At 32.5% G+C, this 18,918-nt stretch overlaps 1 protein-coding gene across 1 annotated transcript in view; it reads left to right on the forward strand.

The window, feature by feature from the left end:
• The first annotated feature begins 1,582 nt into the window (after positions 1-1,582).
• The window catches only part of Hsl (hormone-sensitive lipase), a 50,462-nt gene continuing 33,126 nt past the window's right edge, over positions 1,583-18,918 (forward strand). The window contains exons 1-5 of the mRNA XM_014432989.3: positions 1,583-2,464; positions 2,544-2,739; positions 2,819-2,924; positions 3,051-3,158; positions 3,248-3,438. Coding sequence (XP_014288475.1) covers positions 2,109-2,464; positions 2,544-2,739; positions 2,819-2,924; positions 3,051-3,158; positions 3,248-3,438 — 957 coding nt within the window. The 5' untranslated portion in view covers positions 1,583-2,108. The remainder of the gene's footprint in view (positions 2,465-2,543; positions 2,740-2,818; positions 2,925-3,050; positions 3,159-3,247; positions 3,439-18,918) is intronic.

The raw sequence follows: 18,918 nt of genomic DNA on the forward strand, positions 1-18,918 counted from the left end.
TGAATTGATTGTAGGATCATACAAATAATGGAAACTTTTGTAATAGATGTCCCTGAGGATGGCCGAATTGGCCGAAACGTTGGACGTGTAAATGAAATAAATGTTTTGAGACTAAAATTTGGATAGTGTGTTGAATTATTTTTTAAAAAATTGCCAGTCTCAAGAAAGAAATTTAAAGATTATAAATTGTAGATAATGTTATTATTATAAAAATACGATAACTTGTTCAAATGTATATATGTTAATATGTAATATGTAAGAATGTTAATTATAAAATAAAAAGAGATTGAGCAAAAAGATTCTACGGAACTATCTCAAGTAGAGTTAAAAGAGTGAATCCTCAGTGATAACCGATCACATGAGCCCTTCAATTGCCACCGGGATTAATCCTCTAATCAAGCCTTTTTCCAGGCCATCCCTTTGAATGGAGCACAGCTCCAGTAAAAGGGCAAGAATCAACAAATTGTATATGTATATATATATATATACTGTATTGTACATATGTTTATATTTTGTAACTACTTTATGAATAAAGGGGATGTGAAACAAAAAAAAATCCCAGGTCAAGTCATAGCACTGGTGGCTTACATTCTTTTTGAGATAGAGAAGTTCATTGCTAATCTTTTCTCAAAAGAGTTGGTTTGTATTATGCTCACCTTAGACGATGTCCTATCTCCTTTCCCTTTCTCCAGCAATCTTAGTCCGTCCGCTTCATCTCGGCAACTAAGATTGTAACCTAATCCTTAACGGTTACACTGGTCCGTCCGCTTCATCTCGGCAACCAGTGTAATTTCCCGTCTCTCCCCGGCTCTCTAGTCCGTCCGCTTCATCTCGGCAACTAGAGCTGCACCTAGCCTTATCAGCTTACTGGTCCGTCCGCTTCATCTCGGCAAATAGAACTGTTACTCTGCCTCAGACTCTCTTACCTAGAACTCCTCTACCTAGTCAGTGTCCAGGCTCATCCCCTGGCACGGCCTTCCTCTCTTACCTACTAATGAATACGCGTTGTCGTGGGCCTTCTGTAATGTATATACCAGGCTGGAGAACCGCCTAAGACCAGACCATCCCCGACATGCTCTTTTCAGGATATCCTTCTTTACTTCTTCTTTTCATTTATTTCTAGGTCGACCTTTTCCTCTCTTCCCGTTAACCGTGGCTTGATAGCAATTCTGGTAGGTTCTTAGGAGATATCCCAGCCTTTTTAGTCTATTCTATAACTTAATGGGATGGGTTACCTTTGAGGTTTGCCCTAATTGTAGTGTTGTGGACTCGGCCTTTTCTTTTGTTTCCCTTTTTTCTAAATCTCATTTCTGACCCTTGTATTCCCAGCACTTGATATTCTCGCAGTAACCTGCGTATTAATAAGACCATTTTCATTCAGGTGCGCATTAATGGACTAGCATAAAATAAATACTCATCAAATATACCAAAAAGTAGTAGAAGGAAGAATATATTAACTGAAATAATGTGATTATTTGCTATTCTCAAAAAGGTATTGATTTTTTTTTTCCGATCCCTCTAAAACAGAAAAAACATTAAATTAATAAGTTGCATTACGTACATAATTCAAATTGGATACTACCTTTTTCTACCATTGGTACTTGAAGGTACACGGTGAAATACTTATCTGATGTGTCCTTTCCATAAGGATTCGACTAGAAATATTTGAAGGTGAGGAGTATCCTTGTGATTATTAAACAGAGAATAGAAAATAAACTCGTTATAACTTCAAAATAAATAACCGCCTTAGATTGACGGCAACACTGTATGACGTTACTGTCAAGATACGGAGTAACCTCCCTCCACAATCACGGACTTAGACTTGAAGATATAAGGATCAGTTTATCACGGATTGCCGAAGGTTAATATTGACTGTCAGTGTTTCAAATATGCCGTGATTTTAACTCGAAAAGGCTTTCAATTTTTATCTGTTTAAATCTCACTAGATTAGTAATTACAAATTTTCAGTATTAACATCCTAGAAATTTCCTTGCTTTAATTTAGTTATTATTGTTTGTCATTGGTCAATTATATGTTTATCGAAAGTATTTTACCATTTAGTATACCATCTTAAGTATTTGATCTCTCTTTAACCGTTCAGATTTATCATGACAAAGAAAATTGATGATAATAATACAGTAATTACACCCAGCAACAATTATGATGCTGTTAGAAATTCAGCAAGTGATAATTTGGTTTTTTTCAAAAATGATAAAAGTGAAACAGGACAGAAAATATCTGCATACTTGAGTACAATATTAGATAGTGTGGAATCTCTAGTGCCTTTGATGAAGAATGTTGAGGAGAAGTCACACTTGTATGATTTTAGTGAACAAGTTAAAGGTAATGGATACACTTCTTGGTTAAAAAATGCAGAAGTAGTTGTAAATCGTACATTAAGAATTCTAGAAGAAGTAACTTCTAGAAGAAACACATATTTTTTCCGTAAATATCATTATTTGAAGTAAGTATTACAGTATTTTCATCATCTAAATTTCACATTATGTAACATTTCATTATATTGCTTGGATTTTACTTTCAAGAGAAATTAAAGCTTATTCTGAAGCGATGGAATCAATGTGTGTGATAATGAACTACCTCTTGTTAATGATGTCCTGGTCTCAGTCAAATAATGATCTTCTAATAACTGATCATAAACCTCACTTTTTTGATGTGATCTCGAAAGAGAACAAATTTGTTAACCTATTTTGTTTTTATGGTCGTTTAAGTTGCTTTCAGGTAAGTAATTGCTTAGTATTTATATGCCTGTTTATTGATTTTTTTCAGTGTGTATTTATTTTTTCTTTAATTTTTTTAGTTCTGTGATTCAATGGCTACGGTTCTGAAAGCTTTAAATATTCTAATGGCAACATTTAGTGAAGTTTATTATAGTGATGGATTTATTATCGATCCTTTATTACGAGGTATTTAGATATATTTATATTTAATTGTATATTGTTTATTATGATCATATTTATTTTATGATATTTGTTTATATTCATTGTGATTGTGTTTAATGTGTTATTAATACATATTTATCGATTAATCAGGGAGTAAATACTGGGTCGACCCAGAAGTAAGAGCGAAACGTATTGTAAATATTGCGAAATATGCATCTGTGGATTTTTGTAAAAATTATTGGTTCCTTGGAGAAGTAGGTAATAATCTTATTGGTCATTCCGTTATTATTATTATTATATTTTTTTTGTGATTCTTTTCCTATCATGTTGTTTAATTTTATTTTTAGAAATAATGCAGAGGATTCCTAGTATAATGCTTCCGAGCTTACAAGTCAACAAGTTGATCATGTTAGATCCAGTACCTCTTGTAATAGAAAATGTTTATGGCAAAAATATTGATATTCCAATACCATCGGCCCACATTGGTCATGCAGCGATACCTCTCAGACTTCTTTCTTCATCACTCCGGCTGGGAATGGTATGTTGTACTTTTTTTTTCTTAGTGTATATTTTTAATTAATATAATTCATGATTATTGTTAATTAATTAATAGCCAATCATTATTATTGATTGTGTTATTGAACTTTTATTTGTTTATAAGTGAATGGATAACCACTATATTACTTGGGAAATTTGATATTGAAGTGTGTTGCATAAATTTATTTTTCTTAAAAGGTTTTAGTCTAAAATTATTAAGATTTTGTATGCTAAAAGTTTAAACAATTATAATTTCGAATATATATTTTCATCTATAATATCTTTATAAGATTTGTCACAAAAAACTTTTTCTACTTTTTTTTTTTTTAATTTTATTTAAATTATTACATATTAGAATGGCACGGGGAAAGAATGTGACTAGCCACAATTTAGAAGACAATTAGTACTTTGTAAAAAAATGCTCCTTTGTTTCTCTTCCAAGCTATTTGACATGTTATTTATTTACCCTAAAATAAAATATCAACTTTATTAAACATTTACTGATGTGATATGTATACGCCTATATACAGAGTCCTGATAAAAGGAGAAGTATCTGAAGCCTGTGAAATCAGGTCTGAGATTAGGAGAAGGACTCTCACTAATGCTGTCCAACTTAGACCTAGAAAAAGTTATTAAAAGAAGATCACGAAAAAATGGTGGGGTGCACTTCGGAATAAAATATAGGATCCCAAATTTTGCGTACGAGACTGTGGTCTTAAGAAGTAACATAAAAAAAATTGCTAAGAATCATTAGATAGGTAGAGGAAATTGGCTTGCAATTAAATGAAGGTAGAACGAAGTATATGATTGTAAGCCGATAAATCCACTCTAACGAAGTAGTCTACTTGGATGGTAAATGTTTTCGAAAGTAGACAGTTTCAATACCTCGGCTCCATAATAACCTCAATGAACGATCAACGGACTGAGATAGATCAATGTATAACACATTCTATAAAAATCTAAAGCTAAAGTTTACAATGACATGATAAAGCCAGCTCTGATATATGGCTGCAAGATCTGGGCTCTAACAGGTACCCGAGAAAGCAGAATCAAGAGATTTGAGCGGAAAGTCATCCAACAATATATATACGAGAAGTTTAAAATAATTAAATATAATTGCTTGATCATTGGAGGAAACAAATCATTGTGTTGACATTAATTTATAAATTTTGACGTGTATTAATGCTATGTAAATATTCAATCAAACCAATTATTATAATTTTGATATTGGATGATTGTTTATTGATTTGATTTCCTTACAAACCAAAATCAGTGAATAATTTTGTGGGGGGTATTTAGAACTAGTCCACGATTCGGAATAGGTACTATAATTAGGTAAAGACAAATAAAATTTTTTATTAGGAGTAATCATCGTAACAAAAGCCAATAAAGTGTTATAAATTTTACATTTAATATGAAATTTCAATTGAATTCTGCAAGCATACGCAGTTAAACGTTCCCATTTATGTAAGTGTCCAGGAGTATTGTTGTAAATAGAGAAGAATTCATTTCGAATTTAAAATTTTTAAATAATAGCATTGTTCCTCCTTCAAAACTGGTTTTTACAATTTAGTCTGAAGTATCTTTTAAGTTGAGCATTAGAACTTTAGGATATTTTATTTTTTAATTAATTTTGAGAAAAAAAAATGTAATAAAAATATATTTTATTTTCACTCAAATTTCAAAAAAAAGGTATGTTTATTAGGATAAAACTAACTGTACTGCATATGCTTCGGTTTGGGGTTGCCCTTTTGTTTTGATTTTTTAATATACATATTTTATTTCTATATGAACTATTTTTGTAAATCTATAAACTATTTTTGTTTCTCTTTTGACCGCAACCCCGACCATCTTTTTATGTATCAATTTTTACAGTCAACTATATATACATATATATTTTATTTCTCTATATTTGACTGTATAACTTAAATATTAGAAGATGGTCAGGGTTGCGGTCAAAAAGAACAGATAGTTTTTAACTATTTAATGTCCGATGTTATTCTCCACTTTGCAGGGCTTTATCAGGGCTGTTCAAAGCGAAAGGTTAGACAGACTTTTAGTTAGGTTCTCAAATTACCCAAATTTGAGGGTTTTAATTATTGAAGAGGAATGACAACTTCTCTTTTTCCATTATAACGGCACCAACATATGTGTTGAATAATCTATGTTACCTATAATATAATTATGTTGAATAGCCCAGATTATTTTAATAAGTGTAAATAAATTTTCATGGTTTTAAAAACAACATGTTTAACTTTTTTTAGCAATTTAATAAGGACATATTTCATTATCAGGCGATTTAAGGTCATTGTGTTATAGAAAAAAGATATGTTATATGATTTGTTTAGAGCAAAACAGTACATTCAAAATGAAAATATATTCTTAAGAATTGAATATTTTTTAATGAATCAATTAAGGTATCTAAATTTAATATTATACATTTAATATATATTATAGGTATCTAGGGAGTGGGGTCGCTCAGTGATAAGGCACTTTGCACTACTAACTTCAAAGTTAAACTTAAAGCCACGTTCGGATCTGGCTGCGATAAATAATCATTTATTTTGTTTAACCTATCGCTTTGAACAGCCCTGATGAAGCCCTACCAAGTGGGGCGAAACATCGGACATTAAATAGTTAAAAACTATTTGTTCTTTTTTACCGCAATTCTGACCATCTCCTTATATTTTATTTCTCATTTGTTTTGAAAATCTATAAAAAAATTTCTTTGATTATTGTTTTAATTTATATATTATAGTTTATGGCAGAGGTGACCAAACCGTTAGACCCTTTGATTATATATTTAAATGATTACATTTTTGAATGAGGAGAAGATGGTTGGGGGTGCGGTCAATGAAAAACACAAATAAGTACGATTAACTTATTTTTTGGCACATTAACTTATTATTATTTTTTGGCACATTAACATGTACGATTAACTTATTTGGCACATTAAAATAAGTTAATCGTACTTATTTGTGTTTTTCATTGACCGCACCCCCAACCATCTTCTCCTCATTCATCATCCACGGTCAACTATCTCTCATGATTAAATTTTTGCTTTTTGAAGCAGTTATTTATTTTGAAAAAAAATATATTTATATCCTTAGGTCCATAGAAAAAGGGATCTGTATTATATTTTCCAACTTTATCACAGAAATTTTAAAATCGATTAAGAATTTCCCTACAGTTAAATAAAAAAAAATTTTTGCAAGAAAATTAAATGAACAAAGATTCCATACAATCAGAATGGAAATAGCATCTTTTGAAATGGCATTACTACACTTGCCTAATAAGATTAATTTAAATGAAAATTTTTGTCTGACTAATGAACTTGAGAATAAGCAATGAGAAAATGTTTCTTGTTTTACAGAAATTGTCTTTATTAATGCCTGAACGAGATAATCAGACTCAAGCGAGTTCAAAATCTTCGCATTTTTACTCCTAAAATCTTTGGCTCGACATAGATATTTAAATAATAATTTTCCAAAATGAACCGTATTAAAAATTAATTGAGAAACGGAATAACTGATGAGAACTTCAATCCTATTGAATAAAACTTTTTAAGGAAATGCAAAGAAATTCTCAGTAATTTAAACATTTATTACTTACGTATGAATGTTATATAAATAAATTATTTGCATAAATGAATATATAATAATATATTAGTCATTTGATAATTATATTATAAATATTTATTTGTCAAAATATAATTATGGTTCTTTTAGCTTTTTCCTGATTCCTGATGAAATTAATATTGCATTGTCTTTACTTTTTTATGTTCATATACTATTGGTTTATCCCAGCAGGTGTAATGTTTTAAGAATTGCGATTGATGGATAATTATTGGATTTTGTCTGAATAGATACTGTGGTTTGCGAACCCTTTTCTATTCCACTAATTTAAATATGAGCAATACTAAACTGGAGCACACTGTCAACTAAGATTACTGTAAAGTATAGTAGTACAAGAGTCTAAGAGGAGAGAGAAGACAGTTATATCACCTAATTTTTTTATTACTTTAATGAAAACTGTGTATAATTATTAGTCAAAATTGATGAGTCTGCCGAGTATAGATAGGGGAAATAAAAAATGTTAGCTGTTTTGTAAATAAAAAAAATAATTAATTTTTCATTCGGAGCTCTATATCTTTAGAACTACCAACAACACTAGAAAACCTAAGAGAACGTCATTTAAAGTAGAGTAAATTTGCTAAAATATGAACACATATATTTATGTTCAATAGTTACCTAGATAGTTTTTTAAAAAGCAACATTACATAATAAATGCACTGAAAAATAAGTGGTCAGCAAATTTATTTTGAGAAATCTATATCTCGAAAACTATTCGAAGTACAAATGCCTATTAGCACTCAAATTAAAGATTGTTTAATTGAATATATAGTAAATTATTATCCGTATCTACATAGGGGTTGTATTTTTCATGATATTTGCTGAAATAAATTGATTTTGATAAAGTTTCATGTGCAATATTCATATTCATATTCGAATATCATGAAAACTACTACCCCTACGAAGATATGTTTAATAAACTACTTCATAGTACATTAAACTAGCTTTAATTTGAGTTCAGGCAGACATTTGTACGTCTAATAATTTCTGAGATATTGTTTTTCATAAATTCAAAAAAGTCTGTCCGAACAACTAGAAATCAACATTTTGTGAATTCGTTTTGTTCAATATCATGAAAACTATTTCTCCTATGAAGATAAACGTCATACAATACTTTAAAGTACATAACACTAGTTTTAATTTGACTTCTAATAGCCATTTGTACGTCTGATGTTTTTTGAGATATATATTTCTCAAAATAAATTCACTAACTACTGATTTTATGAAATGCTGCTTTTGAAAAAGATATATCTCGGGAACAATTGAACGTAAATAGCTCTATTTGGGCTTATAATTTAGAAAATTTAGTCTACTTTAAATGATGTTCTCTCTGGTTTGTTTGTTTGTTTGGTTGTTTAGTGGCGCCAAACTTCATTGGTCATCAACGCCATTTTTATTTTATTTTATTTTGCTAATATTCGTTAAATTTTATTTATTTTTTATTTTTTAATTTTTTTTTTATTTATTTTGTTTTTTTTTCTTCCGATCAAGTTATATTTTTGTCAGTAAAAAAAACTGGAACACCAATTCTATTGCCTTATCATCGTCTCCAATGGTTTTTGAGATATCTTGGCTTAGTCCCAAGCTATTGAGGTGTGGTGTAAAATATGGGCATCGTTAGAAAACATGGCTTATTGTTAAATTGTTATTGCAATACTGGCAGTTCAGAGGCGTTTCTTTTGATATAAGATAGGAGTGGGTGAGCCTCGTGTGGCCTATTCTCTACCTAGACAGTACAACTTCCTCTCTACGGCATTTGCGACTGGAGGTACCCCAGGGCTTGACATCCTTTTTAATAATTTTTAATTTGCTCATTGGGCTTTCGTTCCACATAAATTGCCATTGATCTTTGACTTCCTTTACAAGAGGCCTGCATATCTCTGACGGAGTTAAAATTGCTTTACCACGTCCCGGAAGCGCGAGCGCCTCTCTTGCAGCGTGATCGGCCAGTTCATTCCCAGTTCTCTCTGGCTTTCCATGGCCTTCTCTGGCTTATCGGCCAGTTCTCTCTGGTTTTCCAGCGTTGATTATTTAAAAGATATAGAGCTCCAAATGAAAAAATTTTTTTATTAACGTTTTGAAATTTCCGTCATTTTTTTATTACCTCTACCTATATCTGGCAGACTCATTAATTTTGACTTGTAATTATACATAATTTTCATTAAAGTAATAAAAAATTGGGGTGAAATAAATGTATTTTTTCACCATGGCGCTTGTACTGTAGGATTTGAACACCTCTAGCAGTACTTGATTCCAGAGTTAAGCAGAATTATCTATAGTTGAAACTAATAGCTAAAGTTGCCATGGATACGAGCCTTATTCATGAATGGACCATTGATAAATAAATATCGTATCCATGGCAACTTTAGCTATTAGTTTCAACTATAGATAATTTTTGCCCATCTCTTCTTGACTCTTTAATCTGTCATTGACCTATTTTTTATTACATTACCTGATAATTTGTTGGTTTATTCGAGGTAATATTTTAAGGGATGAGTCGTTGTAGAAACATAGATGTATTTAGAAAATTTTCGCATAGGTTGGTGAAATTACTCCATCTACCTAAATTGGAATAGATGTGTAAATAATACGTTTACGTATGATTTCAAGATGAAATTCGTAGTGCATGAAATTCGCTCTATGTAGGACTATTTTTTTTTAGAAATATAGGTACGCCGAGGACAATTCGTTTATGCATGCGTAAGCGAAAGAAGCTGACGGAATCTGTAAAAATCCAAGCTGGACTAACTAATACCCGAAAAACTCACCGAAATAGGATTGATTGAGGCAGAAAAGGTGTTTGAAAATATAGAGACGAACTTTTTTTTTTTTTTAAATCCCCTTCCTGGTCATTTCTGACATCCGGGGGGTTATCTAGAGGTGACCAACCTATTTTAACCATGATGAGAGGTCAAGTTTTCCATTTTGTGGGGACACCATCCACCTCCAGGCCAGATTCGAACCAGCTCATCCCGCAGTTCTCAGTATGGTGGTGTGTTAGAATGTGTTTGTTGTCAGTTTTAGAATGTGACATCACTAAAAAAAACATCGATGTTTTAAAATATCGTTGCTTAAAATACATTACCCAAAATACATCGATGTTTTTATAATATCGTTGCTTACAATACCTTACTCAAAATACATCGGTGTTTTTGAACAACTATTTCAGAAACATAAGGTCTGTTCCAACAATCCCGCGTCCTACGGCTTGTAAGAAGTGCTTTTTGAAATAAAAAATCCGACGACTAAAAAAAAACATCGATGTTTTAAAATATTTGTTGATCAAAAAGCATTTCTTACAAGCCATAGGACGCGGGATCATTGGAACAGACCTTATGAAATTCTAATGGATGTTCAAAAACATCGATGTTTTAATATATCGTTCCTGACAATACCTAACTCAAAATACATCGATGTTTTTGAACAACTATTTCAGAAACATAAGGTCTGTTCCAACGATCCCGCGTCCTACGTATTGTAAGAAGTGCTTTTTAAATAAAAAATCCGACGACTAAAAAAACAGTGATGTTTTAAAATATTTGTTGATCAAAAAGCACTTCTTACAAGCCATAGTACGCGGGATCATTGGAACAGACCTTATGAAATTCAAATAGATGTTCAAAAACATCGATGTTTTAATATATCGTTCCTGGCAATACCTTACTCAAAATACATCGATGTTTTAGAACAACTATTTCAGAAACATGAGGTCTGTTCAACGGTCTCGCGTCCTACGGCCCGTAAGAAACTTGAGTTACTATTGCTTAGACCTGCGCCTCAACCCTGTGAGCTACGTGCGGTTCTTATAGAGATGTACCAAATTTATTCCTTGATGTTTTGGTTTATTTTATTTTTTCTTCTTTTCTCATTTTGCTGTTATTTAATTCATTTATCCGCCTATGTTTACTAACGATATGTATATATTTTTTATTATTACTATCCATTTTAGTATTTACTTATTTTATTTTTGTTTATTTACTTTTTTCCTTATCTAATGTGTACATATGATCTTATACTTACAGCCTTAATATTTATTGTACTTAATTGTGTTATTTAAAAAAAGTTATCAAACCCTAAAATGCTATTTATAACTTTCTATTCTTAGGACATTATTACTTTTTCTTATATGCTTGAATATAAAGCCTCTCCTACCTTTGGCAATGAGGAAGGAAATACATTTTAAATTAATATTATATTACAAAGATAATCCATGTGAATATATTCAAATCCATTCAGAATTTCCCTGTCATTTTTTCCGTTTCCGTCTAGAAAAACATTCAAGGTGAAGATATTGTATAATAATTTTCAAGTAATTAATTTAATTTTAAAAAGTTTACTTTAAACCCAATCTTTAATCGTTATATAATTTTATATGAGAGTTTAAAGTTTTTTGGGTCTAGATTATTGATAGCGGGTCGCCCAGGGATTAAGAATATTGTAAAATGATAGATGTATCGAAATATCGATATTAAGAAAAATATATCCGATAGGTTTTTCCCGATATGATGTACTATAATGAAACTTGTGAAATTTTCAAGAATTGTGAATTTGGTTCCGTGCCTATTGTCGAAGGAACCGAATCCGATATTTATAAAGTTTTCATTTATTGTGTGGGTTGGCAACTTGTTGGTTCCATATCAATTCTATTACATCCCATCTACTACTTTCGTTTAGCATTCTTTATTACATCTTAATCTCTACTACATTCCATCTCTATTTCATTACATTCCATCCTCTACTTCATTACATTCCATCCTCTACTTCATTACATTCCATCCTCTACTCTATTATATTCCATTCTCTACTTTACTATATTCCATTCTCTACTTTATTACATTCTATCTTCTACTTTATTATATCCCAATCTCTACTACATTCCATCCTCTACTTTATTACATTCCATCCTCTACTTTATTACTTTCCATCCTCTACTTTATTTACTAGACACGGTCAGTGTTTACAAAAAATAGTTAGTACATTGACTGATTGTTGAATCTTTCTACGGGATTTTCCTAATGCTTTCTGTAATCCAAACAACACCCCCCCCCTCCCTGCTGCAATTAGTTCGGATTATAGAGATTACTGTACTTTGTTTCTATTCTTTTTTGATACTTCTCTGGCATTTCTGAAATCTTCAAGTTCAAATATTTTAAGACTTCGACTCCTTTTTTCCAGTAGGTAAAATGAATACGAATTCTATAATCTTGTTACAGAGAAGTGCATATAAAATTTCTTATCAATTTATAAATTTTCATTATCATATGTGGCGCTACAACTCTTGTAGAGTCAAGGCCTCCCACAACTTCGTTCGCCAGTCCTCTCTAATGATTGCCGCTGCTCTCTAATTGCGGATTCCCAAGACAGACTAATTGGCATCCACTGCCAATCCATCAATCCATCGAAGCCGGAGTCTTCCTATTCTCCTTGTCCCATATATCCTTTAGTCCAGGATCATCCTAGGAATCTGATCCTGGGTCATTCTTAATACATGGCCTGCCCACCGAAGCCGTCCCACTTTGAGCACCCTTACAATATCCGGGTTCCTGTAGAGGCCTGCCAGTTCAGCATTTGTCCTCATCCTCCAGATCCCATCAGCACAAACCGGGCCATAAATTTTCCTCAATATTCTCCTCTCGAACCTCAGTAGAAGGGCTTCCTGTAACCTGTGTAGTGTCCAGCATTCGGTGGCGTAAGTGAGAACTGGTCTCAGGAGGGTCTTATACAGTTGTATCTTGGTGTTTTGGGAGATAGCCCTGCTCCTGAAATCCTTCAGTAACCCGAAATAGCATTTATTCGCGGACATAAACCTGTGATTTATCTTTGCTTTAATGTCATTATCCGCGTTTACTTACGATCCGAGATATCTGAACTCCTTTCGAAAGCAAAGGCCACTATCCAATAACAATCGACATTGCATTCCATTATATTTTATCTCTAATGATTTACTTTGTTTTATCTCTTATTATCAGATATTTTCTTGACCTACAGTTAATTATTGCTTTTATTAATTGTCTAGACATCGAATCGAGTTGTCAGCATTGATTAGAAATTTATCTGATGTTAGTTACTCATCTGTCGGCTGATAGGTCGTTAAACCTTCCGCCATCGCTAATCATAATAATAATACTTGAAGAAGTTTGTCGGGGGGTGCGGTCAGCAAAGAACAACATAAATAAACAAAAACATATTTATTTATTTTATGCCGACGTTTCGACCTGAGTTTCAGGTCTTCATCAGGGGTTATGGCGTAGAGAGAAGATTGGTTACTGATCAGTTACCATAATAATAATAAACTAAATTTTTTTTTAATTATTTATTTATTGTAATTTACAACTGTACAAAATAATAATAAACTAAAGTAGAAAAAGTGTTCTATTGCTCTGTGGGGTTAACCTCATGAATATTGTTTAGTGCTGGAGCTATAAGCTCGGGCTCAGTGCAATCCTACCTGAAAGATGTACACTGTCCGACATTATAAATGATTTTGATGTTAGCTTATTGTTGGATTTACATAATCCGAATTTTCTGGTTCTTTTTTTTTTAATTTGTATAAAGTCTCAAAGAGGGGTCTCATTTTTTTATGCCCCCCCTTGCTGCATGCCCCCCCAGCCTATGCACTATGCAAGCTAGGACCTAGCCTGCCCCTACAATCACGTCCGAGTCCAGAACTTGCAGGCCAGCCATCGATCGAGATAGACCTATCTTTACTTCTCAACCTAGGCGAAGATTCATGGTTTTCAGTAGATTTTTAAGAAATATTGCGTTTTAAAAAGCTATATTTCAAAAACTATTAAACGTAAATAGCTCTATTAGGGCTCATATTTTAGCACATTTACTCCTAGAAGTAAAAATGTCTCTTTTAATTATATAATATTCAGGTAATATCTTAAACAAGAATTAAATTAAAATTTGGTCAAAAGAGGGTTAATTGAAAGCCGAATTTGAATATTTTTTTTATTCTGCGTTATTGTCGTAAAATGCTGAAATTATTCCTTTAGCTACTTTCTAATGTATAAGTAAAAAAAAAAAAAAACAGTTAGTTACTACTGATTTGGTCTGTGTTTAATTAGAATATTTAGTGAATGTGAATGTGTAGTTTTATAGAAATCGCACAATGTGCTAAGATTTATTAAAAATATCCTTAAAAGAATAGAAGAGACAATTAATATAGCTCTGATTCATACCTGTTTTTAATCAGTGTACCTAAACGCGGAACAACAAGAAAGGATTTGAATTTCAAAGTTTAGATCTCTCAGGAAATTATATAATTTATCGTCAGTTTCTATGTAAATTTTGAACTTTTATTATAAAAATTATGATGTAGGAGAAGTTTAAATGGTGTTATCTTAGGTTTTCTAGTGTTGTTTGTAGTTTTAAAGAAATAGAAGCGGACTGGCCGTTGCTCAGGAGGTTAGGCGCAGTTCTATCAGTCAGAGATCTGCGGGCGGTGCCGGTTCGAATCTGCCCTGGAGCGTTGACTTGTTTTATTGAGTGGCGGTCCTATTAATTGAAAAACTTGACCCTTCACCATAGTTAGAAAAGGTTGGTCACCTGTAGATAACTAGGCAAACATCACCTTCGCTGTGGATTGCCTTATATTATTTAAACAAAATATAGATAGAGCTCACAATGGAAAATTAATTTTTTTTAAACTTGTTCAAACAGCCGCCATTTTTTATTCCACCTACCTATACTTGGCAGACTATTTTCACCATTTCGTCCACCGCACACCTGGACGAGGGAAGCGGTTAGGAGACGTCACACATCAGATAAGCAATGCCCTATTATATGAGATCACCCCATGTTCTGTTATTCTCGTATATAATCAAAATAATTATGCAATTAACTCACTAACCATAAGCGAAATATATGTATGTGTTCATATTCAGGAAGTCTCTCGCAATTTCACCCACCCATTTGTTCCACATCAATTTAATTATAATTTTAAAATACACTCGGGGGATACCTGAAGTATAGCACGAGCAGGTCTCGATGTAAAAACTTATTTTCCGCATTATTTCTTATTGGACCAATATTAATAATGAGCAACGAAACAGTTTTATGGAAAGTTGTTAGTTAAGTTTATAGGGAGCTATAAACTAAAATGATATACTGGACAATTAATATAATCATTAGTCCAATGTATGCATAAAAATAATAATATACAAGGATAAGCCAATATTTATCCGCAATTTAGTTATATTTTCTGGATATCTCTATAGGAAGTCTGGTGAGTCAGTTCATAAAAATTTTTTGAGGTTAATGACTTCCAGTTGAATGAATTTTTTTTATTAAAATATCATAACATGGTACAACGTTTCGGGACCACTGTCCCATATTCATGTACTTTAAACCTCATAATTTCATATAGGAAATCATGTCATACTTTACACTGTTCTCTCTTTTCTACCATAACTTATTTGTGCATCTTTACTTCTCCTTAGCACAGCCATATGGAATGGAACAATGGCTGTGCTAAGGGTCCCGAAACGTTGTACCATGTTATGATATATTAATAAAAAAAATTCATTCAACTGGAAGTCATTAACCTCAAAAAATTTTTATGAGTTATATTTTGTTTATGTTGGTTTGCGTTAATGACGCATGCTTTGTTTATTTATAATGTCTATGCAAGTTTGAAGCTGCTAGGTAAGTTTCGTAGGTATCGCTATCAGGGCCGAAATGCATCGAAGACTTTCGGTAAAGTACGAAAACAGTGTTTTGCCACAAAGGAATGTCTACGAAAGGGTTGAAAAATTCAAAAATGGTCGTACAAGTGTACAAGTGTTGTACGGACGTTGAAGGAGTGTTCACGTGAAATGGTATTTGGCTGTCGAGTAACTATTAACCAAGGGGCATATCTTATGCAAATTAGTCAAGGTTCTGCCTACGAAATCATCCACAACAGACTTGGTTTTCATAAAGTTTGTTCAAGATGGGTCCCAAAATAACGCGCTTGGACACCTGCCAAAAACATTTGGATCGTTATGGTAACGAGACATGGATCCAACAGTTGGATAGTAAACGTAGAGTGTGGAATGGAAACATCCTTATTCACCGAGCAAGAAAAAGTTCAAGACCCAACCCTCGGCAGGAAAACTGATGCTTACAGTTTTTTGGGACTCATAAGGTCCAGTACTGGAAAATTGTAAGGAAAGCGGTACAAAAATAACAGTAGTGTACGTTACAGCGATATGTTTACTGCCAAGCAACGCCGAGGACTGCTGTCAAAAGGCGTTGTGTTGTTGCAGGACAATGCCCGTCCGCATACTGCTGAAACGCTCCAGAAACTCAATTTTGAAGTACTGGCTCATCCTCCATATAGTCCTGATCTAGCCCCTTCTGACTATCACTGGTTCGGTCCACTCAAAGAGGCATTAAGGGGGCGTCGATTACCTCGGACAAAGCAATAAAAGAAACGGTGCATTCCTGGCTTGCAGCTCAGCCGAAAACCTATAGTGCAAGAGCCCAAGAGGAGAAAAATGGCAGTTATCTCACCCCAATTTTTAATTACTTTAATGAAAACTATGTATAATTAATAGTCAAAATTGATGAGTCTGCCAAGTATAGGTAGGGGGAATAAAAAATGGCGGCTGTTTTAAAGCGATAAAAAAATTAATTTCTCATCGGAGCTCTATATCTTAAAAAGTACCAAGAACACTAGAAAATCTAAGAGAACATTATTTAAAGAAGAGTAAATTTGCTAAAATAAGAGCCATAATAGAGTTATTTTTTATAGCTTTTTAAAAAGCAATATTTCATAAAAATGTTTTATGGGACGTACTGAAAGATCAGTAGGTGGTGAATTAATTTTTAGAAATCTATATCTCAAAAACCATACGACGTACAGATGTCTGTTAGCTCTCAAATTAAATTTATTTAATGAGCTATAAAGTAGTTTATGATGTTTATCTTCCTAGGAGTAATAGTTTAAATGAAATTGATTTATAGTTGTTCGGTCAAATTTTCATTTGCCAAATTTATATGCATATGTGAATATCATACACACTACTACCCTACGAAGATACTGTATAGTAAGTTAAATTTCCTTTATTTTGAGTGTTGGCAGACATATGTGCGTCTTATGGATTTAGAGATATATTTTTTTTTTTAAAAATCCAACATTTTATACGAACAACTAGAAATTAACATTTTGTTCGTTTATTTTGTAAAATATCATAAAAACTACTAGTCCTACAAAGATAAACATGATTACCTATTTTGTAGTAAATTTAACTAGCTTTAATTTGAGCGCTAATAGACATCTGTACTTCACATAGTTCCTGAGATATAGGTTTCTCAAAATAAATTAACTAACTACTAATCTTTCAGTAGATTTTTAAGAAATATTGCGTTTTAAAAAGCTATATTTCGAGAACTATTGGACGTAAATAGCTCTTTTAGGGCTAATATTTCAGCAAATTTACTCTTCTTCAAATAATGTCCTTTTAGATTTTCTAGTGTTGTTGGTAGTTTTTAAGATATAGAGCTCCGAATGAAAAAAATTTAAGGTTTGGATACAGCCGCGATTTTTTAATCTCCCTACCTATACTTGGCAGACTCATCAATTTTGACTGGTAATTATACATAGTTTTTATTGAAGTAATAAAAAATTGGGATGAGGAAACTTCCTTTTTTTTCTTCCCGGCTCTTGTACTACTACTTTTATGAGGGCATCATGAAGTTTGTACAACGAAGGACCAAGTGCGTTGAAAAGGAAGGGGACTGTGTCGAAAAATGATGAGGTTGTAAGTTCCCTATTTGATTACTTTATTGCGGATAATAATTGGCTTACCTTCGTATATTTATTTTTAAATAAATATCATCGCTACTTATTTTTTAAGACTTAACAATTGGTCCTTTAATAATATAATAAACAGGGCGATCCGTTGTCGAAATACAGCTGTAACTAGAAAGGTGTTTTTTGCATTCATAAGCCAAACTAGATGATGGAATATGTTCGAGAACCATCTTACACTAATCTTCCACTTTCCTCCGAATTCGATCCAAGTAAGTCGAGTAATTTTTGGATTATAGGCGTTGCAAGGCTTAGGACCAGTTACAAACGAATCCCTGAAAATTTCATCAAAATCGTATCGATTACGCCCGAAAGCAGATATGACTTGACACGAAACTAAATTTATTCCTTGATTTTTAAAATGGAAAAAAAAAAGTGAAAATTTTTGATTCTGAGTACATTAATTTTGTGAAGAACCGAAAGTAAAAACCTCAATAATGTGAAATTCACACATGAATAAAACAAAAGCACACCATATTAAATAGGACCATTATAGTTGAATTAACATTATATTAAATAAATAAATAAAACAAAGAAATAGGGTTGCAACATATATGGACATTTTCTGTATTAATGTTAATTTCAGTTACCTATGGGTGTCATGATGCCTACAAATGAACCAGTGGTTAACCTGTTTTTTTTTTACATGTTGGGTGTGAAGTATTTCTTAAGGTAACCAGTCCTACCTGAGTGGGGGGGGGGCGAGTTTTCTTCCATCGGACCGAAATAAAAGTAAATCCTCACAGGCCAGAATCGAACAGGAGCCGTTGTAGTTATGACTTAGCTAAGTTGACGCCTCAACGCCTTTGGCTACATCGGCCCCAAATATGGCTACGTTTCTAGGCTGGAATTAATTTTCCGATCCAAAGACGGACTAGAAGATGAACTCACAAGAGGAGTTTTAGAGGTTGTTGGTTGTTTCATTAAGTCGTAGTCGGGTTTCAGGGTCATCTCCGTAATGTATTTAAACTTGAAATGAAGACCCTCAGTCAACTTTTTATAATTCAAGGATGAGATTTTTCCTTATTTTCTAACAATTCGTCAAGAGACA

Source organism: Halyomorpha halys, unplaced genomic scaffold, assembly GCF_000696795.3.
Source record: "Halyomorpha halys isolate HHAL.00 unplaced genomic scaffold, Hhal_1.1 Scaffold1143.1, whole genome shotgun sequence".
Taxonomy (NCBI): domain Eukaryota; kingdom Metazoa; phylum Arthropoda; class Insecta; order Hemiptera; family Pentatomidae; genus Halyomorpha; species Halyomorpha halys.